This window comes from Symphalangus syndactylus, chromosome 13 (genome assembly GCF_028878055.3).
Source record: "Symphalangus syndactylus isolate Jambi chromosome 13, NHGRI_mSymSyn1-v2.1_pri, whole genome shotgun sequence".
Lineage (NCBI taxonomy): Eukaryota > Metazoa > Chordata > Mammalia > Primates > Hylobatidae > Symphalangus > Symphalangus syndactylus.
In genome coordinates, this window is record NC_072435.2 from 44,330,675 (window position 1) to 44,356,922 (window position 26,248).

At 54.0% G+C, this 26,248-nt stretch overlaps 3 protein-coding genes across 4 annotated transcripts; 2 read left to right on the forward strand and 1 right to left on the reverse strand.

Annotated features, from left to right (window-relative positions):
• Window positions 1-824: 824 nt before the first annotated feature.
• Window positions 825-5,649, forward strand: IFI30 (IFI30 lysosomal thiol reductase). Of its 2 annotated transcripts, none has more exons than XM_055239567.2 (7): window positions 825-1,188; window positions 2,555-2,734; window positions 2,823-2,897; window positions 3,118-3,210; window positions 4,670-4,822; window positions 5,242-5,295; window positions 5,380-5,649. In XM_055239567.2, the coding sequence occupies exons 1-7, from the start codon at window positions 1,057-1,059 to the stop codon at window positions 5,440-5,442; spliced, it is 750 nt and encodes a 249-aa protein (XP_055095542.1). In that variant the 5' UTR covers window positions 825-1,056; the 3' UTR covers window positions 5,443-5,649. The 2 variants fall into 2 exon arrangements, with proteins under 2 accessions (XP_055095542.1, XP_063472533.1); XM_063616463.1 differs by having other exon boundaries at window positions 982-1,188; window positions 4,679-4,822.
• An 8,188-nt stretch (window positions 5,650-13,837) lies between these two features.
• On the forward strand, window positions 13,838-17,818 carry MPV17L2 (MPV17 mitochondrial inner membrane protein like 2). Its single transcript, XM_055239570.2, has 5 exons — window positions 13,838-14,557; window positions 14,948-15,118; window positions 15,844-15,920; window positions 16,009-16,137; window positions 17,074-17,818. Exons 1-5 carry the CDS (start codon window positions 14,371-14,373, stop codon window positions 17,128-17,130), a joined length of 621 nt encoding a protein of 206 aa, XP_055095545.1. The 5' UTR covers window positions 13,838-14,370; the 3' UTR covers window positions 17,131-17,818.
• A 52-nt stretch (window positions 17,819-17,870) lies between these two features.
• RAB3A (RAB3A, member RAS oncogene family) lies at window positions 17,871-25,414 on the reverse strand. Its single transcript, XM_055239568.2, has 5 exons — window positions 25,246-25,414; window positions 23,871-24,098; window positions 21,386-21,504; window positions 19,760-19,884; window positions 17,871-18,722 (listed from the first exon to the last, which is right to left on the reverse strand). The coding sequence occupies exons 2-5, from the start codon at window positions 24,096-24,098 to the stop codon at window positions 18,532-18,534; spliced, it is 663 nt and encodes a 220-aa protein (XP_055095543.1). The 5' UTR covers window positions 25,246-25,414; the 3' UTR covers window positions 17,871-18,531.
• Window positions 25,415-26,248: the final 834 nt, after the last annotated feature.

The window sequence follows — 26,248 nt, forward strand, 5'->3', positions numbered from 1 at the left end:
TCCTGTGTAGGCACCAAGGCCTGACCATGCCATCCGGAAGCCCCAGGCTGGGACAACTCTCCCCCACCTGCCTCTGAGCCCTCCACGGTGACTCTTGTTCCCCAAACCTTATCCTTCTCCCCATTACACAGAAAGGAAAGCTGAGGCTCTGTCACTCAAATCCAAAGCCAGGCAGACTCCAAGCCGCCCCACCCCTATCCCAGACAGCACAGCCTGCCTCTCTCCCCCATGGGCATCCCTTGAAGGCCAGGTTGCCCCCCAACCCCTACAAGCCTTGGACGATGAAAAGAAGGAAGGCCAGTTCTCTTCACCCCAAGCCAGAAGTGGGGCTGGGGGGGTACCCTAGAGAAATGACACGCCACTCCCTGCACCAGCTTCTGCTTTCCGGCATGGCTGTGGTCAAGCCTGAGTCAGTCCCACGGGACCACGGTGGGGGGGTCTGGAGCGTCGGGGTCAGGAGTTTGAGGGGGGAAGGGTTGAGGGGCAGGACGTGGGGGTTGGGTGTGAGGGAGGTCACAGGCGAGGCTGGAGGGAGGGGGCCTGGCCACACAGGCCTTGCCCACTCTCAGGGGGCTGAATATTTCAGTTACTCCCCCAACACCCCAGCCTCCATCCCATCCCCAGCCTCCATCCGACGTTGCCCCTGTTAGGTCACAGGCCCACTCTGAGAGTGGGTCTCAGGCCTCAAGTTCCCTAGCCGCCCCTAGAAGGTCTAGGGGTGCATGGAGACACCACCATTCCTCTCAGCCTCTCTGTGTCTGTCTCAAAGGCCCCACCTCACCTCCCCTAAAGGTACTCTTGCGCCAGGGCTCACATGCTTAGGCAGGGCTGATTGCCAAGGGGCCCAATGGCCTCGTGACTGGGGACCCAGCACCTGGCAGGGGTGGGGGTGGGACACTCAGAGGAAAGAGTGGAGGAGGGAGAGACGCTGGCCCGGGACCCGAGGGGCGTGGGCATCGGGAGGCGGGCCCGGGTTAGGGGCGGGACCGCCGCCTGGTTAAAGGCGCTCATTTCCCAGGCAGCCGCTGCAGCCGCCACACCTTTGCCCCTGCCGCGATGACCCTGTCGCCACTTCTGCTGTTCCTGCCACCGCTGCTGCTGCTGCTGGACGTCCCCACGGCGGCGGTGCAGGCGTCCCCTCTGCAAGCGTTAGACATTTTTGGGAATGGGCCACCAGTTAAGTACAAGGTAGGGACGGCGACAGGGCGGGCAGGCTGGAGGGAACAGGCGCCCTGTCGGGGCACGCGGCTCCTTCTTTCTCCCCAGACTTCACAGGGGAAGACCAGTGCCCCGAGGGGACGCTGTCTCTGCCGGGTTCCTGGAAAAACCCTATTCAGTTCCCGGCACTGCGGCCACACTCCCTCCGTGCCGTTTCGCTTTCGCATCCCGCATCTGAGACACGCAGCTGCCTCCACCCGCCTAGTCCCGCCCAAGGGTTCATTGAGCGCCTACTGTGTACTTTTGGGGCAGGAGCTGGGGTCTCCTTTTGTGGCCCAGGGCACAAGTTCAGCAGCTGGCCAAGGGCCGCCGGCATGCATTCTTGCTGCTACCCCTGATGCATTCATTCCAGCCAGGGCAGGGCTCGCGTGTCTTTGGGACCTATTAGGCAGATTCCCTAGAGGCTGAGCGACTTGCTCACGGCTCCAGCGACATGGGCCACCCGCCACTCCTCAGCTGAAGCCGGAAGTCAGCACCTATTAGGTGCCGCCTCTATTCAGTCGGACTTGGAAAGGGTTCACGTGGGTCCCTTGCTCAGTTCAGAGCCAAGGTCTCCAGGTGAAGTGACAAGAAATGAGCATGGGCCAAGGCCGGAGGCGGTGGCTCATGCCTGTAATCCCAGCACTTTAGGAGGCCAAGGTGGGTGGATCACCTGAGGTCAGGAGTTCGAGCCTGGCTAGCCTGGCCAACATGGTGAAACCCTGTCTCTACTAAAAATAGAAAAATTAGCCGTGTGGTGGTGGGCACCTGTAGTCCCAGATACTTGGGAGGCTGAGGCAGGAGAATCGCTTGAACTCAAGACGTGGAAGTTGCAGTGAGCCGAGATCACACCACTGCACTCCAGCCTGGGCGACAGAGACTCCCTCTCAAAAAAAAAAAAAAAAGGTCAGGCTTGGCGTGGTGGCTCACGCCTGTAATCCCAACACTTTGGAAGGCTGAGGCAGGCCGATCATGAGGTCAGGAGTTCGAGACCATTCTGGCCAACATGGAGAAACCCTGTCTCTACTAAAAATACAAAAATTAGCTGGATGTGGTGGCATGTGCCTATAATCCCAGCTACTCGGGAGGCTGAGGCAGGAGAATTGCTAGAACCAGGGAGTCGGATGTTGTAGTGAGCTGAGATCGCGCCACAGCGCACCAGCCTGGCGACAGTGAGACTCCATCTCAAAAAAAAAAAAAAAGTCTCAAAGTCAAGATTCCGCCTGGCAAGTTCTGGAAGGCGTTCAAGATGAATTGTCTATCATAGCCCCCTTTCTACAAGACTACCAAGTGGGGTTCAGAGAAGTGGGGAACTGCCCAGGGCTACACCTGCCTCCCACCCCTTCCTAATCCACAGATGGGCAATCTATACCTGCGGGGGCCCCTGAAGTCCAATGCACCACTTGTCAATGTGACCCTCTACTATGAAGCACTGTGCGGTGGCTGCCGAGCCTTCCTGATCCGGGAGCTCTTCCCAACGTGGCTGATGGTCATGGAGATCCTCAATGTCACGCTGGTGCCCTACGGAAACGCACAGGTGCGTGGGCGCTGGGGAAACTGAGGCACGTGGGCAGGGGGGCAGGGGACCCAGCCTACCAGCAGGCTATCACCCTGCTGCCTTGCAGGAACAAAATGTCAGCGGCAGGTGGGAGTTCAAGTGCCAGCATGGAGAAGAGGAGTGCAAATTCAACAAGGTGGAGGTGAGCGGCCCCCAGGGCCCCACACAGGGGTGGGGGAAAACCGCCCCACGTACAGGAGGCAAATACGAGGATGCCAGCTCTGTCTTCTGCCTCGTGTGCTCCCATTTAATCACATCTTTATTCCCTATCTCCTGGGTGGGTACTGGTGATTATTACGAGAGGGTGTCAGGGTACCCTGGGCCCTCTTCATGCCCTCTCCTGCCCCCTCTCCAAACCCCAGGCCTGCGTGTTGGATGAACTTGACATGGAGCTAGCCTTCCTAACCATTGTCTGCATGGAAGAGTTTGAGGACATGGACAGAAGTCTGCCACTAGTGAGTGACGCCCCTCACTCCACACGAGGAGGGGGACAAGGGTGGTAACCTTCCCTGCATCCAGGCAGACCCAAATTCAAGTCCTAGCCCTGACCACTGCTGTTTGTGCAGCCCAGGAAAACAACTACCCTTATTTATTTTATTTATTTTTTTATTTTTTCTTGAGACAGAGTCTCGCTCTGTCACCCAGGCTGGAGTGCAGTGGCACAATCCCAGCTCATTGCAACCTCCACCTCCAGGGTTCAAGTGATTCTCCGGCCTCAGCCTCCTGAGTAGCTGGGAGTACAGTTGTGTGCCACCATGCCCAGCTAATTTTTGTGTTTTTAGTAGAGACAGGGTTTCACCATGTTGGTCAGGCTTGTCTTGAACTCCTGACCTCGTGATCCGCCCGCCTTGGCCCCCCAAAGTGCTGGGATTACAGGTGTGAGCCACCGCGCACCCAGCCCTTTTTTTTTTCTTTTTTCTTTTTTTTTTTTTTTTTTTTTTTTTTTTGAGACAGGGTTTTGCTCTGTCGCCCAGGATGGAGTGCAGTGGTGCGATCTTGGCTGACTGCAACAACTGTCTCCTTGGTTTAAGTGATCCTCCTGCCTCAGCTTCCCCAGTAGCTGGGACTACAGGCGTGCACCACTATGCCCGGCTAATTTTTGTATTTTCAGTAGAGACAGTGTTCACCATGTTGGCCAGGCTGGTCTCAAACTCCTGACCTCAAGTTATCCACCTGTCCCAGCCTCCCAAAGGATTACAGGTGTGAGCCACCACGCCCGGCCCCAGCCTCCCCTCTTGAAGCCTCCATCTCTGAATCAGGGGAATGAATGCAGGTCTCTTAGGAGGATGAGTGATCATGGAGGACTTACTGGAGGAGGCATTTCTGAGCTGGGCATAGAAGGATGACCAGGAATGTGCAGAGACACAGATGATGGGATGTGGAGATGATAGGACAGACCCCACCTACTTCCCCAGGGGATTGTGAAGAATGATTCCCAGAGAAGTGACTCATTGGCTCCAATCATTTATTCATTCATCAAACATCTGGGTCACCCAAGAGGCCTCACCTAGTGACACCCTAGTCCTGCAGGGTTAGATCAGGGCTGAGAGAGTGGCAAGGAGAGGACACTGAGGAGACACTGTGGAAGGAGGAGGAAGGGTGTTCCTGGCAGAGGGATCAGCCTGTGTGGAGGTCCTGAGTAAAGTGAGATACTATGGGGGTCAGAGGCAGTGGGTCTGGTCTTAGGGATGAAACCAAGGGAGCTAGGAGGCAGGAGCAGCCCAAGCCCTGCCTTAGGGGCCTCCACTCAAGCATGTATTGAGCACCTGCTGTTTGTGGGCATTGTCGCATTGCTGTGAAGCCAACTGTACCCTCTTCTCAGTGACGAAACAGGCTTGGCTCAGGGCTGGTGGGTGGGACCGTTGAGATAATGGGGAGGAAGCTGAGGCAACCCCCTGCTCCCCACCCACCCAGTGCCTGCAGCTCTATGCCGCAGGGCTGTCGCCAGACACTGTCATGGAGTGTGCAACGGGGGACCGCGGCATGCAGCTCATGCACGCCAATGCCCAGAGGACAGATGCTCTGCAGCCACCGCACAAGTATGTGCCCTGGGTCACCGTCAATGGGGTAAGAATCTTTTTGGCCCTCAGCTTGACACTCATAGTCCCATGGAGTCAGGGATGGACAAGACAGAGGGACCAGAGATAAAGGAGCCCAGGTGGAGGTTGCAGTGAGCCGAGATCGTGCCACTGCACTCCAGCCTGCGCGACAAGAGCAAAACTTGATAGCTTTGCATAGGGAAAAAGGGCATTGACGCTGGGGTTTTGAAAGGTGAGTAGGAGTCCATCAGGCAAAAAAATGTATGTATTAATTCGAAGTATTAAACATCCCTAGCCACCCCCGTTGGGAAAGATGTGCCACTGATTTGCGTGGCGGGAGGCGGAGGCCAGACTTGGGAATATGTGCAGCCCTTTCTGGACTGGAACCAGGGTGCATGGGTTGGGGTAGCTGCTGGGAATGTGCGACCCCTGTCTTGCTTTGTGCAGAAACCCCTGGAAGATCAGACCCAGCTCCTGACCCTTGTCTGCCAGTTGTACCAGGTAAGCTGGGAGGGGAGCAGTGGGATTCAGGTGGTGGGGGTAGGGTCTCCTTCCAGGACCCCAACTCGTGGCCTTCCCCTCCAGGGCAAGAAGCCGGATATCTGCCCTCCCTCAACCAGCTCCCTCAGGAGTGTCTGCTTCAAGTGATGGCCGGTGCGCTGCGGAGAGCTCGTGGGAGGCGAGTGGGAACCTGGCTGCCTGCCTTTTTTTCTGATCCAGACCCTCGGCACCTGCTGCCCACTAACTGCAAAATTTCTATACATCCCATGAAGCCCAGATACACAAAATTCCACCCCATGATCAAGAATCTTGCTCCACTAAGAACGGTGCTAAAGTAAAACTAGTTTAATAAGCCCTTCTGGATGGTGTAATTCATTTGATAAGTCAGCCATTCCCCCTTCCCCAGGCCTGGCGAAACCCACTCTCTACTAAAAATACAAAAATTAGCTGGGCGTGGTGGCGGGCACCTGTAATCCCAGCTACTTGGGAGGCTGAGGCAGGAGAATTGCTTGAACCCGGCAGGCAGAGTTTTCAGTGAGCTGAAATTGCGCCACTGCGCTCCAGCCTGGGTGACAAGGGCAAAACTCCATCTCAAAATTTAAAAAAAGTGACTGGTTGTGACCGGGTGACGTGGCTCATGTCTATAATTCCAGCGCTTTGGGAGGTCAAGGTAGGAGGACTGCTTGAGGACAGGAGTTTGAGACCAGCCTTGGCGTCATAGCAAGACCCTGTCTTTACAAAACATGAAAATAAAAAGAATTAGCAGGGTATGGCAGTGAGCAGCTGTGGTACTCGGGAGGCTGAGGCAGGAGGATCACTTGCGCACAGGAGGTCAAGGATGCAATGAGCCATAATTATGCCACTGCACTGCAGCCTGGGCCAGAGAGCAAGACTCTGCCTCTTTTTTTTTTTTTTTTTTTTGAGATGGAGTTTCACTCTTGTTGCCCAGGCTAAAGGGAAACGCGTGATCTAGGCTCACCACAACCTCCACCTCTCCAGTTCAAGCGATTCTCCTGCCTCAGCCTCCTAAGTAGCTGGGATTACAGACACACGCCACCACGCCCAACTAATTTTGTATATATATATATATATATTTTTTTTTTTTTTTTTTTTTTGAGACAGAGTCTTGCTCTGTCGCCCAGGCTGGAGTGCAGTGGCGCAATCTCGGCTCACTGCAAGCTCTGCCTCCCGGGTTCACGCCATTCTGCTGCCTCAGCCTCTCCGAGTAGCTGGGACTACAGGCGCCCGCCACCACGCCCGGCTAATTTTTTGTATTTTTAGTAAAGACGGGGTTTCACCGTGGTCTCGATCTCCTGACCTCGTGATCCGCCCGCCTCAGCCTCCCAAAGTGCTGGGATTACAAGCATGAGCCACCACGCCCGGCCCTAATTTTGTATTTTTAGTAGAGACAGGGTTTCTCCATGTTGGTCAGGCTAGCCTCGAACTCCTGACCTCATGATCCATCTGTCTCGGCCTCCCAAAGTGCTGGGACTACAGGCGTGAGCCACCACACCCGGCCAAGACTCTGCCTTTTAAAAGAAAAAGAAAGGAAAGAACATGTTCAGTGTTGTATTTTTGCCTACTGATGGACTGGTCAAATCATAGATGTATATATTCTTCCTTCGAGGAAGTGAGGCTTAATTCCACTCCCTACAAATATCTTTGTTTCTCTTTATTTTGAGATGGGGTCTAGCTGTGTTGCCCAGGCTGGTCTCAAACTCCTGGGCTCAAGCAGTCCTTCTTGAGGATCCTGAAGTGCTGCGATTATAGACATGAGCCAGTGTGCCGGGCCCTACAACCACCTTGATAGTGAACTGGATTTAGTAACTTGATTCCAAAGAGTAGAACAGGGAAAGTGAAAAAGAATACCCCAACTGTGCGCGGTGGCTCAAACCTGTAATCACAGCACTTTGGGAGGCTGAGGTGGGTGGATCACTTAAGGTCAGGAGTTCAAGACCAGCCTGGCCAACATGGCGAAATCCCGTCTCTACTAAAAATACAAAAATTAGGCTGGACGTGGTGGCTCACACCTGTAATCCCATCACTTTGGGAGGCCCAGGCAGATAGATCACCTAAAGTCAGAAGTTCGAGACCAGCCTGGCGAACATGGCAAAACCCTGTCTCTACTAAAAAATACAAAAGTTGGCCGGGCGCTGTGGCTCACGCCTGTAATCTCAGCACTTTGGGAGGCCAAGACAGGTGGATCACAAGGTCAGGAGATCAAGACCATCCTAGCTAACACGGTGAAACCCTGTCTCTACTAAAAATACAAAAAACTAGCTGGGCATGGTGGCAGGTGCCTGTAGTCCCAGCTACTCGGGAGGCTCAGGCAGGAAAATGGCGTGAACCCGGGAGATGGAGCTTGCAGTGAGCCAAGATCGCGCCACTGCACTCCAGCCTGGGCGACAGAGCAAGACTCCATCTCAAAAAAAAAAAAAAATACAAAAGTTAGCCAGGCATGGTGGTGCACACCTGTGATCCCAGCTACTCCAGAGGCTGAGATGGGAGAATGGCTTGAACCCAGGAGGCAGGGGTTGCAGTGAGCCGAGATCACGCCACTGCTCTCCAGCCTGGGCAACAGAGTGAGACCCCATCTCAAAATAAATAAATATATAAAAATCATCAAGTAGCAAAGGTGGCGTGTTTTGAGGTGGCACGTCCTGAACTTCCTCATTCCCTGGCTGAATTGGTGGTGGAGAGACATTCAGGGTAGAAGTTCTGAAGTAAGACATCTATAGAAGGGGTAGAAAAAGACAGATTAGAACAAATAGAAAGGAATAAATGTAAGCACACTATGCCAGATACTGTCGAATCAGTATCTTTGTCCTGAGAATAGGTTAGCTTGGTTACACACTTGTGTCTCATTTTATTTTATTTTATTTTATTTTATTTTATTTTATTTATTTTTTGAGATGGAGTTTCGCTCTTGTTGCCCGGGCTGGAGTGCAATGGCACGATCATGGTCTTGGCTCACCACAACCTCCATCTCCAGAGTTCAAGCGATTCTCTTGCCTCAGTCTCCCGAGTAGCTGGGATTACAGGCATGCGCCACCATGCCCAGATACTTTTTTTTTTTTTTTTTTGCGACTGAGTGTTTCCCTCTTGTTGCCCAGGCTGGAGTGCAATGGCACGATCTCGGCTCACCACAACCTCTGCCTCCCAGGTTCAAGCAATTCTCCTGCCTCAGCCTCCCAAGTAGCTGGGATTACAGGCATGCACCACCATGCTCGGCTAATTTTTTGTATTTTTAGTAGAGACGGGGTTTCTCCATGTTGAGGCTGGTCTCGAACTCCTGACCTCAGGTGATCCGCCCGCCTCAGCCTCCCAAACTGCTGGGATTACAGGCATGAGCCACTGCACCCAGCCTTGTGTCTCATTTTAGAAGGTGGTGGCTTAGGAGGGAGTTGGGAACCTATCTAAGTTAGGTCTCTAAATGGTGTGAGCAATCAGGCATTTAATGAGCATTTCTTCTTTCTCTCTCTCTGTCTCCCCACCCTCACTTTCCTTCCTTCCTCTTTTTTTTTTTTTTTTTTTTTTTGAGACAGAGTCTCGCTTTGTCACCCATGCTGGAAAGCAGTGGTGCGATCTCAGCTCACTGCAGCCTCCGCCTTCTGGGCTGAACCAGAGTAGCTGGGACTAAAGGCATATGCCACCACGCCTGGCTAATTTTTTTTTTCCTTTGAGACGGGGTCTCACTCTGTCGCCCAGGCTGGAGTGCAGTGGCGCATTCTGAGCTCACTGCAACCTCCACCTCCCGGGTTCAAGAGATTCTCCTGCCTCAGCCTCCCAAGTAGCTGGGACTACAAACGGGTGTTACCACGCCTGGCTAATTTTTTGTATTTTTAGTAGAGATGGGGTTTCATCGTGTTAGCCAGGATGGTCTCGATCTCCTGACCTCATGATCCTCTCGCCTCAGCCTCCTAAAGTGCTGGGATTACAGGCGCAAGCCACCGCGCCCAGCCACACCTGACTAATTTTTGTATTGGTAGTGGAGACGGAGTTTCGCCATGTTGCTCAAACTGGTCTCAAAGTCCTGGCCTCAAGCGATCTGTCCACCTTGGCCTCCCAAAGTGCTGGGATTACAGGCATGAGCCACTGCGCCCAGCTCTTCCTTTCCTACTCTACAGGATCTGGCTCTGTTGCCCAGGCTGGAGTGCAGTGGCACAATCATAGCTCACCGCAGCCATGACCTCCTGGACTCAAGCAATCCTCCTGCCTCAGCCTCTTAAGTTGCTGGGACTACAGGCTGGAGTGCAATGGCGCCATCTTGGCTCACTGCAACCTGCGCCTCCCAGGTTCAAGTGATTCTCTTGCCTCCGCCTCTCAAGTAGCTGGGATTACAGGCACATGCCACCACACCCAGGTGATTTTTATATTTTTAGTAGAGACAGGGTTTCACCATTTGGGCTAGGCTGGTCTTGAACTCCTGACCTTGTGATCCACCCGCCTCGGCCTCCCAAAGTGCTGGGATTACAAGCGTGAGCCACCGCGCCTGGCCTCTCCTTTACTTTTTAAAATTAATTTACTGTCAGGCTTGACATCCATTAAGCAAATCACCTTTTTTTTCTTTTTTTTTCCAGATAGGGTCTCACTCTGTCACCCAGACTGGAGTGCAGTGAGGTGACATCACAGCTCACTGCAACCATTGCCTGCAGGGCTCAAGCGATCCTTCCACCCCAGCCTCCCGAGTATCTGGAACTACAGGCACGAGCCACAACACTCAGCTAATTTTCTATATTTTTAGTAGAGACAGCTTTTCACTATGTTACCCAGGCTGGTCTCAAACTCCTGGACTCAAGCAATCTGCCTGCCTTGGCCTCCCAGAGTGCTGGGATTACAGTCATGAGCCACCGTGCCCACCCTCAATTCACTTTGTAAAATTTTTTTTATTTATTTTTTGAGACAGGGTCTTGTTCTGTCACCCAGGCTGGAGTGCAGTAATGTGATCATGGCTCACTGCAACCTCCGCCTCCAGGGTATAGGTGATCCTCCCCGCTCAGCCTCCCAAATAGCTGGGACAACAGGCGCGAGCCACGAGCCAGCATGCACGGTAAATTTTTGTATTTTTTTTTTTTTTTTTTGCAGAGATGGGGTTTTGCCATGTTGCCCAGGCTGTTCTTGAACTCCTGGCTTCAAATGACCTACCTCCATCAGCCTCCCAAAGTGCTGGGATGGATGACAGATCTGAGCCACCACCCGGCCAAGCAATTCACTTTTATTGCATGTATTGTTCTTAGGTTTAATTTACAGTTTTACAGTTTACACTTTTATAATCTTCAACATCTAAAGATAACATAAGCCTGCTTGACTAGTCTTAATTTACATAAGCAAATGTGGTTTTCTAAAGTCAATGAAACAGAGCTCCTTTACAAATTAATCTTTAGGAATTCCATCAAGAGGGAGAAAGTGTTACATAAGTATAACATATATATATAAACATAAATAGGTGCAGTCAGAGATCTTATAGCTTTCATTTTAAAATTATAGCTGTGAGACAAGTGTGATAATACAAAACTCACTAGTTTTATTTTTTTTTTTTTGAGACGAAGTCTTGCTCTGTCGCCCAGGCTGGAGTGCAGTGGTGCGATCTCGGCTCACTGCAAGCTCCGCCTCCCGGATTCAAGCGATTCTCCTGCCTCAGCCTGTTGAGTAGCTGGGACGACAGGCGCGTGCCACCATGCCCAGCTCATTTTTGTATTTTTAGTAGAAACGGTGTTTCACCGTGTTGACCAGATTGGTCTCAATCACTTGGCCTCGTGATTCGGACGCCTCAGCCTCCCTAAGTACTGGGATTACAGGCCTGAGCCACCTCGCCCGGCACTGATCAGGTTTTTTTTGTATTGTTCTATTTGTCCCACTGTACGAAACTCATTGTTCTCCTATTGCCCAGGGGCACGTGTCATTTTACCAATTCTCAGTAACTCATGCCTGTAACACCAGCACTTTTGGACGCCAAAGTGGGCGGATTGCTTCAGTCCAGTTCAAGGCTAGCCTGGGCAACATAGTGAGACCCTGTCTCTACTAAAGAGGAAAAAAAAAAAACCTCTCTTTAAATAAAAGTTTTAAATTGGGGGAAGGAAGGGGAAGACCCTGTCTCAAAAAACAAAAACAAAAAAAATCAGAAAACCCTGAAGGGTGTCCTCTGACTGGGCAAATTTTTGTCGTAAAAAGCCATATTGGAGGCTGGGCATGGTGGCTCATTCGTGTAATCCCAGCACTTTGGAGGCCGAGGCAGGTGGATCACTTGAGATCAGGGGTTCAAGACCAGCCTGAGCAACATACTGAAACTCCGTCTCTACAAAACTACAAAAAATAGCTAGGCGTGGCGGCGGGTGCCTGTAATCCCAGCTACTCATGAGGCTGAGGCAGGAGAATCGCTTGAACCTGGAAGGCAAAGGTTGCTGTGAGCTGATATAGTGCCACTGCACTCCAGCCTGGGCAACAGAGTGAGACTCCGTCTCAAAAAAAAAAAAAAAAAGCCATATTTTAGTTTTACTTTTTACAGGCCAACAAATGGTATGATTGTGTTTCAGTGACGTTTTGCTTATTCTATGACCTGAAAATTATATGAAATGCAAATTTGTGTCCATAAGTAAAACTTTATTGAAACACAATCATGCCATTTGTTGACAAAAAGAGTGAAACTCTGTAAAATATGGGCCGGGCGCGGTGGCTCACACCTGTAATCCCAGCACTTTGGGAGGCCGAGCCGGGCGGATCACGAGGTCAGGAGATCGAGACCATCCTGGCTAACACAGTAAAACTGCGTCTCTACTAAAAATACAAAAAATTAGCCAGGCTTGGTGGCGGGTACCTGTAGTCCCAGCTACTTGGGAGGCTGAGGCAGGAGAATGGCGTGAACCCGGGAGGTGGAGCTTGCAGCAAGCCGAGATTGCGCCACTGCATTCCAGCCTGGGTGACAGAGCGAGACTCCGTCTCAAAAAAAAAAAAATATTTAAAGAGGTTAATTCTGAGCCAAATATGAGTGACCACAGCCCTAGGCAGTCTCTTTTTTTTTTTTTTTTTTTTTTTTTTTTTTTTGAGACAGTCTCCCTCTGTTGCCCAGACTGGAGCTATCTCGGTTCACTGCAACCTCCACCTCTCGGGTTCAAGAGATCTCTGCCTCAGCCTCCCGAGTAGCTGGGATTACAGGTGTCCACCACCAAGCCTGGCTAATTTCTGTATTTTTAATAGAGATAGGGTTTTACCATGTTGGCCAGGCTGGTTTTGAATTCCTGACCTCAGGTGATCCAGCTGCCTCGGCCTCCCAAAGTGCTTGGGATTACAGGCGTGAGCCACTGCGCCTGGCCAATCCCTACCTTCTTGGCTGACCATTTAAAAAATTTGGCCGGGCGCGGTGGCTCACGCTTGTAATCCCAGCACTTTGGGAGGCCGAGGCGGGCGGATCACGAGGTCAGGAGATCGAGACCACGGTGAAACCCCGTCTCTACTAAAAAACACAAAAAATTAGCCGGGCGTGGTGGCGGGCGCCTGTAGTCCCAGCTACTCGGAGGCTGAGGCAGGAGAATGGCGTGAACCCGGGAGGCGGAGCTTGCAGTGAGCCGAGATTGCGCCACTGCACTCCAGCCCGGGCGACAGAGCGAGACTCTGTCTCAAAAAAAAAAAAAAAAAAAAAAAATTTAAGAAACACCTTTAGCTCATCATGAGCAGCACAAAAAAGGCAGGGACAGGATTTGGCCCTGAGGCAGGAGAATAGGTCTGGAGGCAGGGAACATAAGGCCAATTTAAATGGAAACAATTCAGCTATGACAGGAAATATCTTCTCCATTTAAAGAGGGCATATATCCAGTAAATGACTTTGTAACTTTACTTCATCCTCTTCATTTACATAGGACGTACATTAAGTAACCAGTGAAAACCTCTAGAGGGCATTTAAACCCCAGAAAATTCTTAAACAGGTCTCTTGAGTCCGTATGCTCCACTGGCTCCCACCCTCTGGAGTGTACTTTCGTTTTCAATAAATCTCTGCTTTTGTTAAGCTTCATTCTTTCCTTGCTTTGTTTGTGCACTTTGTCCAATTCTTTGTTCAAGATGCCAAGAACCTGCACACCTTCAACAGTTAACAGCCCACAGGCAGTAGTTTGCGACTCTAGTAGAGAATGCCCAGGGATTTCCATTGAAAATCATTTTTTTAAGCCAGTTACGGTGGTTCACACCTATCATCCCAGCACTTCGGGAGGCCACGGCGGGTGGATCACCTGAGGTCAGGAGTTCGAGACCAGCCTGGCTAACATGGCAAAACCCCTGTCTAGACCAAAAATACAAAATTAGCTGGGCGTGGTGGCCCGTGCCTGTAATCCCAGCTGTTTGGGAGGCTGCGACACGAGAATCGCTTGAACCCGGGAGGCAGAGGTTGCGGTAGGCCGAGATCGCGCCACTGCACTCCAACCTAGGTGACAGAGCGAGACTCCATTTCAAAAAAAGAAAAGAAAAAATCATTGTTCCTTACGGGAACGGCATAATTAGGATATAATTGTTTCTGGCCACAGATCACATCCCTTCTGGCTAAGTCCAGGAGAATCTGGAAATACGGAGGGCAACCAGGCCAGAAGGCGTTCTAAACTGCCTAAGATTGACCAACCCTAACGCAGGAGGCGGGACGACGGTCACTGATTTGCCAGCGTGACGCCGGTCTGCGATTGGCCAGTGCCGTCCTGGGCGTGTCGGTAGAACAGGAATGCGACGGTTTCCCATAGGCTGACACAGAAAGGGGCGGGGAAACAAGAGTGCAACGTTACCAATCGGCATGCGGGCCGTAACGCAATTCTTTTTTCCGATTGGTCCGTGAAGTTCGGGAGGTCGTTGGGAGAGCGACCTTGGGATAGAACGCCTGCCTTTTATTGGTCAATACTCTTCGGGGCGGGCAATGTGGCTCCCCGAGGCTGCCTGCGATTGGTGAACGCGGCGCGGCTCGGGGCCAACCTGCGGACTGAAGATCCTTATGCGATTGGCCGGGACGCCGGAGGGGCGGGCAATTTGGGATCCACAGTGACTCGCGACTGGTCGGCGCGGCGAGAGCAGAGCGGCGCGCAGTTTCCTTGGCACCCGAGGGCGATGGCGCGGGGTGGCTGGCGCCGGCTGCGCCGCCTGTTATCCGCAGGGCAGCTTCTATTCCAGGGCCGCGCGCTGCTCGTCACTAACACGCTGGGCTGCGGCGCGCTCATGGCGGCCGGTGATGGCGTGCGCCAGTCCTGGGAGATCCGCGCCCGGCCCGGCCAGGTTTTCGACCCACGGCGCTCCGGTGAGGACGTCACGCTGCTTAGCCCTTCACTCCGGGCGACCTTTGATCCCGACACCCGACTGCGGCCGTGACCCCTGACCCGTGGCCTCAGTCCCCCGTTGGACCCTTGCCCTGACCGCGCTTCTCCCCGGGTGTCTGTCTCCCCGCAGCCCTGGGTCTCCATCACCTCCCAACTCCCGGAGGTCTCTGCCCACTACCTAGGAGCCTCTGGAGCCGCGCCTCCTGGTGGGGCTTGTAGTGGAAGAATGCACGAGTGGGCCCTTCCGGTTTTCCCGGTGAGGCTGAGGCTCCGGGATGGCATTGGGCTTACCCAGGCGTTAGCCAGGGAGGGAGGGAATGGACTGGGGAATTTGCCGGCCCTACCCAGCCCCCTGACTTACACTCTTATAGCGAGCATGTTCGCGGTGGGCTGCAGCATGGGTCCCTTCCTGCACTACTGGTACTTGTCGCTGGACCGCCTATTCCCTGCGTCTGGCCTCCGAGGCTTCCCAAATGTCCTCAAGAAGGTCCTCGTGGATCAGCTGGTAGCCTCTCCCTTGCTGGGTGTCTGGTACTTCTTGGGTAAGGAGCCTCCTAAGCCTAGGCTTTGCCTCTCATAGGTCGGGAGGGGTGGAGCCAGCTTTGTGTTAAGAAGGATGCAGAGGTGCATTTCCAATGTGCCCCCTGTTTGGGTGGTCCTGGACGAGGGGACAGGACAGACTCGGCCGATGTGAACGCTGGCGAGTGTAGGAGGGATGAGGACAGTATCTGTTGGGGCCGCCCTGGGCGGGAGGTTGAGAGCATTTCCCAAAGAAGGGGACCACACTCAGCTGAGACATGAAGAGGGAACCAGCGGGCAGAGGGAACAGCTAATGCAAAGGCTCTGAGGCCTGAAGGAAGAGAAATTGAGGCTAGACTTAATGGGGTGCAACCGTGCCAGCCCTAGGCTCGGTAAAGACAGCGGTATTAATAGAGTCTCTCATTCTCCACCTCCCAGCCCGGCTTCCTGGTCTGTGATGGAAAAGTAACACAACTGCCTCAACTTCAGGGTGTCTCCATAGGGGCACGTGTTTATATGTTTATAACCTCTCTCTCTCTCTCACTGGGACTGACTTGCTCTATTTTGTCCCTACACCAGCTACCCTAATTCTCTGTCCATCCCATCTGAAAGTCCCCGTCCCTCTGCCCTGGGTGGGGGGCGCGGGCTCTCAGGGGCCCAACACCGCCCCCTCCATCGTCAGCCCATCTTGTCATCTCAACAGTACTTCCTGGCCTCTAACACTCTCGTTTCTTGGTGTCCTTCCCAGGCCTTGGCTGCCTTGAGGGTCAGACAGTGGGTGAGAGCTGCCAGGAGCTGCGGGAGAAGTTCTGGGAATTCTACAAGGTGGGAGCACCCGCCCCTTGCACGTGTCCGGCGCCGCCCCTTCGTGGTCGCTCCGCCCCCGCCCCTCATGCCCCGCCTCTCCCCGCAGGCAGACTGGTGCGTGTGGCCTGCTGCGCAGTTCGTGAACTTCCTCTTCGTGCCCCCCCAATTTCGAGTCACCTACATCAACGGCCTGACGCTGGGCTGGGACACGTACCTGTCTTACTTGAAGTACCGGGTGAGTGTGGAGGGCATACCAGGCACCCAGGGGACTCCCCAGGGGGCTACACGTGTGAGCTCCAAGTGACAGTGTAGCCAGCCACCCTGGAGGGTGGGAGTCTCCTGTGTTCCTGACAAACCATACCCAACAGTGGGCTGGCGGAGAGCTCTTCACTAGCAGTTAAGACCCAGTCCTGGCTGGACGCCATGGCTCATGCCTGTAATCCCAGCACTTTGGGAGGCCGAAGCGGGTGGATCGCCTGAGATTGGAGTTCGAGAGCAGCCTGGGCAATATGGTGAAACCCCTTCTCTACTAAAAATACAAAAAATTAGTGGTACGCACCTGTAATCCCTGTTACTTGAGAGGCTGAAGCAGGGGAATCGCTTGAACTCAGGAGGCAGAGGCTGCAGTGAGGCAAGATCGTGCCACTGCACTCCAGCCTAGGTGACAGAGCGGGACTCCGTTTCAAACAAAAAAGACCCAGGCCAGGCGCGGTGGCTCACGCCTGTAATCCCAGCACTTTGGGAGGCCGAGGCGGGCAGATCACGAGGTCAGGAGATCGAGACTATCCTGGCTGACACGGTGAAACCCCATCTCTACTAAAAATACAAACAAAAAAATTAGCCGGGCGTGGTGGTGGGCACCTGTAGTCCCAGCTACTCTGGCATCTGAGGCCGGGGAATGGCGTGAACCCGGGTGGCGGAGCTTGCAGTGAGCCAAGATCGCGCCACTGCACTCCAGCCTGGGCGACAGTTCAAGACTCCGTCTCAAAAAAAAAAAAAAAAAAAGACCCAACCCTTCTCTGCTGTCTGATGTGACCTCAGTCCGGTCCCTGTCAAGTCTGTTGAGCAGGGCTGACCTCTGGCCCAAGGGCAGATAGAATAGGGCTCAGTTAGGAGGGACAGGGAGGGATGAGCCAGGCTTCTGACCAGATGCCTTGTCTTGTGTGGACAGAGCCCAGTTCCTCTGACACCCCCAGGCTGTGTGGCCCTGGACACCCGAGCAGACTGAACTGTCCGCCTCCGGGACCGGATGCAAGACTAACTCCTGGCGGACCACCCCCTCTACCAGAAGGAGAATGGGCTCCTGCATCAAGCTCTGGTCCTGGGCCACGTCCCAGCACCACTCCAGCTCCCGGGCATTGGGCTGAGCCGCCCTTCCCAAGCTCACTTCTGGGACTCAGTTTTCCCAACCGGAACACACCCATGAAGATGGATGATCATCCCCTAGCCCTTCTCAGCAGGAACCTCATGTGACCTGTGACCAAGATGTCCCATCCTCAGCACAGGGCCCCACCCTGCCAACCAGTCTCAAGCACCAGCCCCTCAACACTGCCACCCACCTGGCTCTGGGCCCAGCCACCAATCCAGAGCTCCCTCAGGTCCTGGGACTAAGGCGGGGACATGACTGATCCCCTCAGAGCAGGCTCAGGCCTGGAGTCGGCCCCCGAAAGTTTCACATAGGGCCAGGCAGCCTCTGTGTTTCCTCCCCTGGTCGTGAACTGTGGAAATGCCATTAAATTCTCTCTATAATGTAATTGAAACTGCTGACTGGGCGCAGTGGTTCCCACCTGTAATCTCAGCCCTTCGCGAGGCTGAGGTGGAAGGATTGCTTGAGGCCAGGTGTTCGAGACCAGCCTGGGCAACATAGCAAAACCCTGTCTCTATTTATATTGAAAAATAAAAATAACAAAAGAAAATGCTGTGGATGATCAAAACCAGGTTGGGCAGGGCCCGGTGCTCACAGGGACACACGTGATCCATTCGCTTTATTGGGTGTGTGTAGTGTTGTCATGACATCTCCTAAGGAACCGGGGGGCACATTTGACACTCATGAGGTCAGAACAGGTCTGGTGGGCGGGGGGGTCCCAGGGTGGTGAATACCCACAGCACACCCCCCCACCAAAAGAGAAAACAGGGAGAGGAGCCTGGCAGGCCAGACTCTGACCCCCATGGTCCGCACAGGGAAACCCCCAACAGCGGCCTCGGCCCACCGCGGCAGAGCCGAGGGGCTGGCAGGCCTGGCCACCTCCCATTGCCCGATCAGCCTGCTCTAGGGTGTCATCTGGCCCCCTCTTCACAACTGACAACTATGGATGGGGGGTGAATTTAAAAAAAAGGCGGGGGGGTTCAGGAGGGTAAGCGGTGAGTTCACGGGGCCACGAGACATCACGGCTGAGTGGGGAAAGGGCTATATGTACAGGATGGGCAGGGCTTGGGGTGGGCAGGGGAGCCTGGGCTCCTGGGGGACATCTTCAATAAATAAATAAATAGCTACAATAATAAATAAGGGTGACAGGCTAAGTCAGGAGCAGGGGTCTTGTGCCCGTGGCTGGTAGGGGCCGGGTCAGGCCCGGGTAGTTGGGGGAAGGTGGGGAAGACGGGGAAGAGGGGAAAGAGGGTGGGGTGGCTCTCAGCAGGCGCAGTCCTGGTGCGGTGGCACCTGCTGGTCACTGAGCTGTGGGCCCTGCTTGGCGCCTGTGACCGCAGGGTCCGCCGTGTCCAATGACTCGGACATCTTCTCGCAGATGACGTCCACCAGGCGCTCAAAGGTCTGCTTGACGTTAATGTTGTCCTTGGCGCTTGCCTCAAAGAACTCGAACCCTGTGGTCAGGGAAGGCAGGGATGAGGACCCTGGCCACGCCCTATGCCAACTCCCAGAGATGCTTCTCTGAGGAAAGGGAACACCTGGAGATTCCCAGTGCCAAGCAACTTATTGAAGGTACAGACAAATCCCGCAGAGAAGCAACACGGAACTGGGTCAGCTCTGCATTTCCTGCCTTTTTCTTTCTTTCTTTCTTTTTTTTTTTTTTTGAGACAGGGCCTTGCTCTGTTGCCCAGGATGGAGTATGGTGGTGTGATCATAGCTCACTGCAGTCTCGACCTCCTGGGCTCAAGTGGTCCTCCACCTCTGCCTCTCAAAGTGCTGGGATTATAGGTGTGAGCCAGCACACCTGGCCTCCTGCCCTTCCTTCCTAAAATTGTGTCTCATTGTCCTTAGGGACCTGGCAAGACATGCCCTGCAGTGTCCAGCCCAGCCCCATGCACTGGCCCTGGAAGCCTCTGACACTCAAATCCGGCCGTGACCTCCCCCTGCTCATACACACTCTGTGACTCCCTATTGCCCTCCAAAGAGTCCCAGCCTCTCAGCACATGGTTGAGGCCCTCTATGACAGGCCACATTTCCTCCAGCTGACCCTCATGTTCCAGTCTTGTGAAATTATTACCAAAACACACAGGATCTTTCTCACTGCAAGCCCTTGCCCAAGCTATTTCCTCTGCCTGAAAGACCCTTCTTCACTACCCACCACTCCAGGAAGCCTAGCTCCTCTCATGGGCTCCTCCCATCCAGGTCCCTCCCTCCACCTCAGGGGTCCCTCGAGGCACCCCTAGATGCCTCTTGAGCCCAGCAACAGCCAACAAAGCATTGGACAGTGAGTGTCAGAATAAATCCTTAAACTTTCTGCATGGAGAACTCCTACACATCCCTCAGGATCCAACTCAAATGGCTCCTGGATGAAGGCTAGTTTGCAGAAAGTGTGAATTACCTGGCTTAGCTGTAAGACCTTGGGTGTGTGTCCTCCCCTCTCTTAGTGTCCTTTCTCTAGCCTTGTGGGTCTCCGGCCCAGCTGGGCACTCACCAAGGTGGTCAGCTAGCTGCCGGCCACGTTCTGATGACACCACCCGCTCATCCTCCATGTCACACTTGTTTCCTACCAGCAGCACCTGGGCATTGTCCCACGAATAGGTCTTGATCTGGGTGGACCTATAGGAGGCAGCGATGGGGGCAGGTTAGGGTTTGGAGGATCCCAGCTCCACCCTGACAGGCTGATGTGGAGCCTGTGTCCTTGTCCGAGGGAGAAAGACCCAGAAGCTTGGCCCTCCATCCTCCCCACCATCCTTTCCCCCAGTGTGCCCCTCTTTCACCCCACTCCAGCCCCCGATTGACCCGTTATTGTTTTTGTGTTTTGGGGTTTTTTTTGAGATAGAGTCTGGGTCTGTTGCCCAGGCTGGAGTATCTGCCTGTCTTCGCTTCTCAAAGTGCTGGAATTACAGGCATGAGCCACCCAGCCCAGAAATTTTCTTTTTTTGAGATAGAGTCTTGCTCTGTCACCCAGGCTGGAGTGCAGTGGCGCGATCTAGGCTCACTGCAACCTCCGCCTCCCAGGTTGAAGTGATTCTCCTGCCTCAGCCTCCTAAGTAGCTGGGACTACAGGCATGAGCCACCATGCCTGGGTAATTTTTTGTGCTTTTAGTAGAGACAGGGTTTCACTATGTTGGCCAGGATGGACTTGAACTCCTGAGCTCAAGATCCACCCACCTTGGCCTCCCAAGGTGCTGGGATTATAGGCATGAGCCACTGTGCCCAGCCCAGAAACTTTTTTTTTAAAGTTATTACTTCTGAGCAGAAAATTGAAATGTTTGCAACCTCTAACCTATGCCAACTCTCCTTTTTTTTTTTTTTTTTTTTTTTTTTTGAGACAGAGTTTTGCTCTTGTTGCCCAGGCTAGAGTGCAATGGCACAATCTTGGCTCACTGCAACCTCCACCTCCTGGGTTCGAGCGATTCTCCTGCCTCAGGCTCCCGAGTAGCTGGGATTACAGGTGTGCGCCACCACGTCTAGCTAATTTTTGCATTCTTAGTAGAGATGGGGTTTCTGCATGTTGGTCAGGCTGGTCTCGAACTCCCAACCTTAGGTGATCCACCTGCCTTAGCCTCCCAAAGTGCTGGGATTACAGGTGTGAGCCACCATGCCCGGCCTTGCCAACTCTCCTTATAGTCTCTATATTCTCCACCCTACACTTGGAGATATTTTTTTCTATGTGGTTATAGTTTTACTTTTCCATCTGAAATCCTTCTCTGACCCCTACGTTTTATTTATTATTTTTCGAAGAAAGTTTGGCTCAGAGACAATGACCCCAGAATGAGTGCAGAAGGCCAGAAGCGGTGGCTCACGCCTGTAATCCCAGCAATTTGGGAGGCCAAGGTGGGCAGATCACTTGAGCCAAGGAGTTCAAGATCAGCCTGGGCAACATGAGGAAACCCCATCTCAACTAAAAATACAAAAGAAAATTAGCCAGGTGCGGTGGTATACGCCTGTAGTCCCAGCTACTTGGGAGGCTGAGGCAGGAGGATCACTTGAGCCCAGGAGGTCGAGGCTGCAGTGAGCCCTGATCGTGCCACTGCACTCCAGCCTGGGTGACAGAATAAAACCCTCTCTCAAAGAAAAGAAAAGAAAAAAAAAAGAGCAAGTGGGGTATACTCACCAATCCTGCACTGCGTTGAAGGATTCCTCGTTGGTGATGTCATACATGAGGATGAAGCCCATAGCGCCCCGGTAGTATGCAGTGGTGATGGTCCGGTACCTTTCTTGCCCTGCTGTGTCCTAGGGAGGAAGAGATGAAGGTCAGAGAGGACCCACACATAAGGCCCTCAAAGAGGAAATGAGCTCTGATATCATCCAGTTTAGCCCCCTGGGAGAAGCAGGAGTTTGCCCAGGGGCACAAAGTGTCAGGAAGAGCAGGTTGGGTCACCAGTGCTCAGAATATATGAGTGCTCCATTATTCCACAGAGTCATTCACCAAACGTACTGCACCAGGTGCTGTGGCTCACACCTGTAATCCCAGCACTGTGGGAGGCTGAGGTGGGCAGATGGCTTGAACCCAGGAGTTCCAGACCAGCCTGGGCAACATAGCGAGACCCCATCTCTACAAAAAATACAAAAATTAACAGGGTGTGGTGGCTCACACCTGTAGTCCCAACTACTCAGGAGGCTCAGGTGAGAGGGTTGCTTGAGCCCAGGAGGCAGAGGTTGCAGTGAGGTGAGATCACGCCACTGCGGTTCAGCCTGGGTGACAGAGTGAAACCCTGTCTCTAAAAACAAACAGGGGGTCGGGTGCAGTGGTGGCTCACGCCTGTAATCCCAGCACTTTGGGAGGCCAAGGTGGGTGAATCACCTGAGGTCAGTAGTTCGAGACCAGCCTGGCCAACATGGTGAAACTCTGTCTCTACTAAAAATACAAAAATTAGCTGGGCATGGTGGCATGCACCTGTAATCCCAGCTACTCGGGAGGCTGAGGCAGGAGAATCGCTTGAACTCAGGAGGCAGAGGTTGCAGTGAGCCAAGATCGCGCCATTGCACTCCACCCTGGGCGACAAGAGCGAGACTCTCTCTCAAAACAACAATAACAAAAAAAAAAAGAAAAAAGAAAAACAGGCCAGGCGTGGTGGCTCATGCTTGTAATCCCAGCACTTTGGGAGGCCAAGACAGGCGGATCACTTGTGGTCAGGAGTTCAAGACTAGCCTGGCCAACATGGCAAAACCCTGTCTCTACTAAAAATACAAAAGAAAAATTAGCTGGGTGTGGTGATGAGCCCCTGTAACCCCAGCTACTCAGGAGGCTGAGGCAGGAGAATCGCTTGAACCCGGAGGCAGAGGTCTCAGTGAGCCAAGATTGCGCTACTGTACTCCAGCCTGGGTGACAGCAAAAACTCTGTCTCAAAAAACAAACAAACAAATAAACACACATGGACTGGGCACTGATCTTTGCCACACCCTGAACTGGACACTGGGGACACAGTTGTTAACAAGATGGGCAGAAATCCCTTCCCTTGGGCCGGGCGCGGTGGCTCACGCTTGTAATCCCAGCACTTTGGGAGGCCGAGGCGGGCGGATCACGAGGTCAGGAGATCGAGACCACGGTGAAACCCCGTCTCTACTAAAAAATACAAAAAATTAGCCGGGCGCGGTGGCGGGCGCCTGTAGTCCCAGCTACTCGGAGAGGCTGAGGCAGGAGAATGGCGTGAACCCGGGAGGCGGAGCTTGCAGTGAGCCGAGATTGCGCCACTGCACTCCAGCCTGGGTGACAGAGCGAGACTCCGTCTCAAAAAAAAAAAAAAAAAAAAAAAACAGAAATCCCTTCCCTTGCTAAGTGACACCCAGTGTGGGAAATAGAAAATAACGGTGTAAATGTATCCTATATTGGAGGGTGACAAGGACCAAGGAGAAAAATCAAGCCAGATGAAGATGGAGAGAATTTAACTGTAGGTTTAAAAACTAAAGGAAGCTGGACTCAGGGGCACTTGCCTGTACTCCCAGCTACTTGGGAAGCTGAGGTGGGAGGATTGCTTGAGCCCAGGAGTTCAAATCCAGCCTGGGCAACAGAGTGAGACTCTGTCTCTTAAAACTAACAAGGCCAGGTAGGGTGGCTCATGCCTGTAATCTTAGCACTTTGAGAGGCTGAGGTGGGAGGATCGCTTGAGCCCAGGAGTTCAAGACCAGCCTGGGCAGACATAGCCAGACCCTGTCTCTACAAAAAAGAAAAAAATTAGCAGGTGTGGTGGTAGGCGCCCGTGGTCCTAGCTACTCAGGAGGCTTAGGTGGAAGAATGGCTTGAGCCTGGGAAGTCGAGGCTGCAGAGAGCCATGATCACGTGACTGCATTCCAGCCTAGGTGACAGAGCAAGACCACCCTGTTTCAAAAAACAAACAAAAAAAGAGAATGGGGACCAAGATCCAGCTGAAACCTCATACGTGGAAGACCTGAAGATGGGGAAACTGAGGGACCAGGATTAGGCGCTTATGGGAGAACACAGGTACTGTTTCTGCCCCTGGTACACAGTGGGCACCTGATAAATGCCCAGTGTGTAAGTGAATGACTCCAGTCAGGAAAGAGATAGACAAGATTGGGGCTGCTTTTCCAAGGACAGGAATCCAACCGAGCCAGGCGGGAGCCCTCCAGCTGGGACCCACCCAGATCTGCAGCTTGATCCTCTTGTCGTTGCGGTAGATGGTCTTGACCTTGAAGTCGATGCCCACGGTGCTGACGAAGGCAGGCGTGAATGAGTCGTCAGCATAACGGAAGAGGAAGGACGTCTTGCCCACGCTGCTGTTGCCGATGATGAGAATCTTGAACATGTAGTCGAAGTTCTGATCCGAGGACTCCTTCTGCCCATAGCGCGAGTCTGTGGCGGATGCCATCTGGGGATACCGGGTGTAGCAGAACCGTGAGGGGGGCTCTCTCCATCCTCATGTGCCCAAGCCCAGGCAGAAGATAGCAAGGGCTCCAGAAAACGGCCGGTGTATGGAGAACACCCGTATCCCATCAGGAGCCCCGGTATTAATTGGTGGTGCCCCCAGCAGAGGGCAGCCTGTGACCTTGAAATCCTGGGCGTTTCAGAGGAGCGGCTCAGAGGGTCGCAGATAGGGACACCCCAGCAGCCCCCTCCAAGGGGCAGGTGCCCCAGGTGGGGCTGTAACCCTAAACCCAGGGCTGAGCCCGGGTTTAGGCTGGCTCCGCCCCCCATCAATCTTTCATGGTCCTCAGAACTCGGCCGCGCGGCCCCACGTGCACCGCGTGCATGGTCCCTCGAGGACGCGCATCTGCAGCCCCCGCTCCCCGCAAACCTCCAGGCCGGAGAGCTCCGGCCAAGGCCGCTGCATCACATGATACAGGCGGGGCATGCACACGCTCACGTGCACGCAGCCTCAAACACGCTCATCCGTACATACAGGAGTGTGTGAACGCACTGGGGTGCACAGGACAAAGATACAGACACCTGTTTGCACACCGACTCGCCTATAGAAATGTGCAAACCACCCGTGCGCACAGGCCCCTCCACCCATGCAGGCGTGTGCACATCACCCACATGGACACGGATCCCCGTGCTTGCATGCACGGACCATACATGCACAGGCGGTCCACACGTCTTTCTCCACGCGCGTGCAACACGCACACACTTAGGCCCAGACCCCCACGGAGTCACACGAGCATATCCAGGTACACAAGCAAGGGTGCACACAGACCCGCTGACACAGGCAGGCGCGCACACGCGTGTGCACACCACGCGCACGCGCACGCAAAAGCCTCCCGCGCGCACAGCTTCCCGCAAGGAGCTCGGCTCCCCTCCCCCTCCGCCGCAGAGCAAGGGGGTTGCGGGGGTTAGTGGTGAGGATCAGGCAGGAGCGGGGCGCCAGGGCCCTACCCATTCCCAGCCTCGCGACCGCCGCATCCTTCCCCCCATTCAACCCTAGTCAACCTCGTCCCCCGCCTCCATCAGCCCATCAGTCAAATGAAGGTTATGCAGGTGCTGGGAGCCTGAGCACACCCGACCGCCCAGGAGCTCACCTTGCCCTGCACCGATGCAACGGCGACCCTAGCGGCGGTGACTTTTTTGGCGGTGGCGGTGACAGGGCCCCCTGTGCGTTGATGTGGGGCTGCGCGGCGGCGGCGGCGGCAGCAGCGGCTCAGGCCCCTGCAGTCCTCGGTGACGTCCTGCAAAGGGAGGGGCGGGGCCTCACATGTAGATAAGCCCGTGACGCCATCCGGAGGCGGAGCCGCGCGTAAAGATGCGGCCCATTGACGCACGCAGAGCCAGATGGGGCGGGGCTCCTGAGCAGATTGACGTGCAAATGGGGCGGGGCCTAGCGTGTGCCTCCAGTGGAGGCGGGAGCGGCGCGGGGGCCGACTCCGCCTCTCGTCCCCTCAGCGTTCTCTCACTGGCTTAAGCCCTCGAGCGACGGGCAGATAGCCAATCAGCGGTTGTCTACTCCCTCCTCTTGTCCAATGGTGGCATCTGGGCGATTGAAGGGCCGAGAGGCCGAGGCCTTGGCTGAGCCCCGGTCTTCCAGGGGCGGTTCCCTTACCCGCCCGCACCCACCTCAGGTAGGGGACTCTTGAGGCCACCGTCTAGTCCAAGGTGCTGTGACCCCTGTTGAATGCCCCTGACTCCCAATTGCAGAAAAGAAAAACCGAGGCCCAAGAGATGTTTTATGCCCTCACATATATGGGGTTCAAAATAAATACAAAAGAATAAACAGGGGTCAAGAGGGACCCCTGTCCCATTCCCGAGGCGTAAGACTCCCCACTGAGGGAGGGGCTAGTAAAGACTCCACCTCTCCCCCGTTTCCGAGGTTTGAAAAGAAAGAAGTAGAGGTCAAGAGAGCCTCCCCTCCCCACCATTTCCAGAAAAGGAGGAAGGGGCTGATGGACTCTCCGGGAACCCCCTCCCCTCCCTGCGCCCCGTCATCAAGAGGAAAATTCGAAGAAAAGCTTTAGCAGGGACAGAGAAGCGACCTGTCCCGGAAACCCCTTAAAGCTTGCGGTAAATGCCCCGGGAAACAGGGAGGGC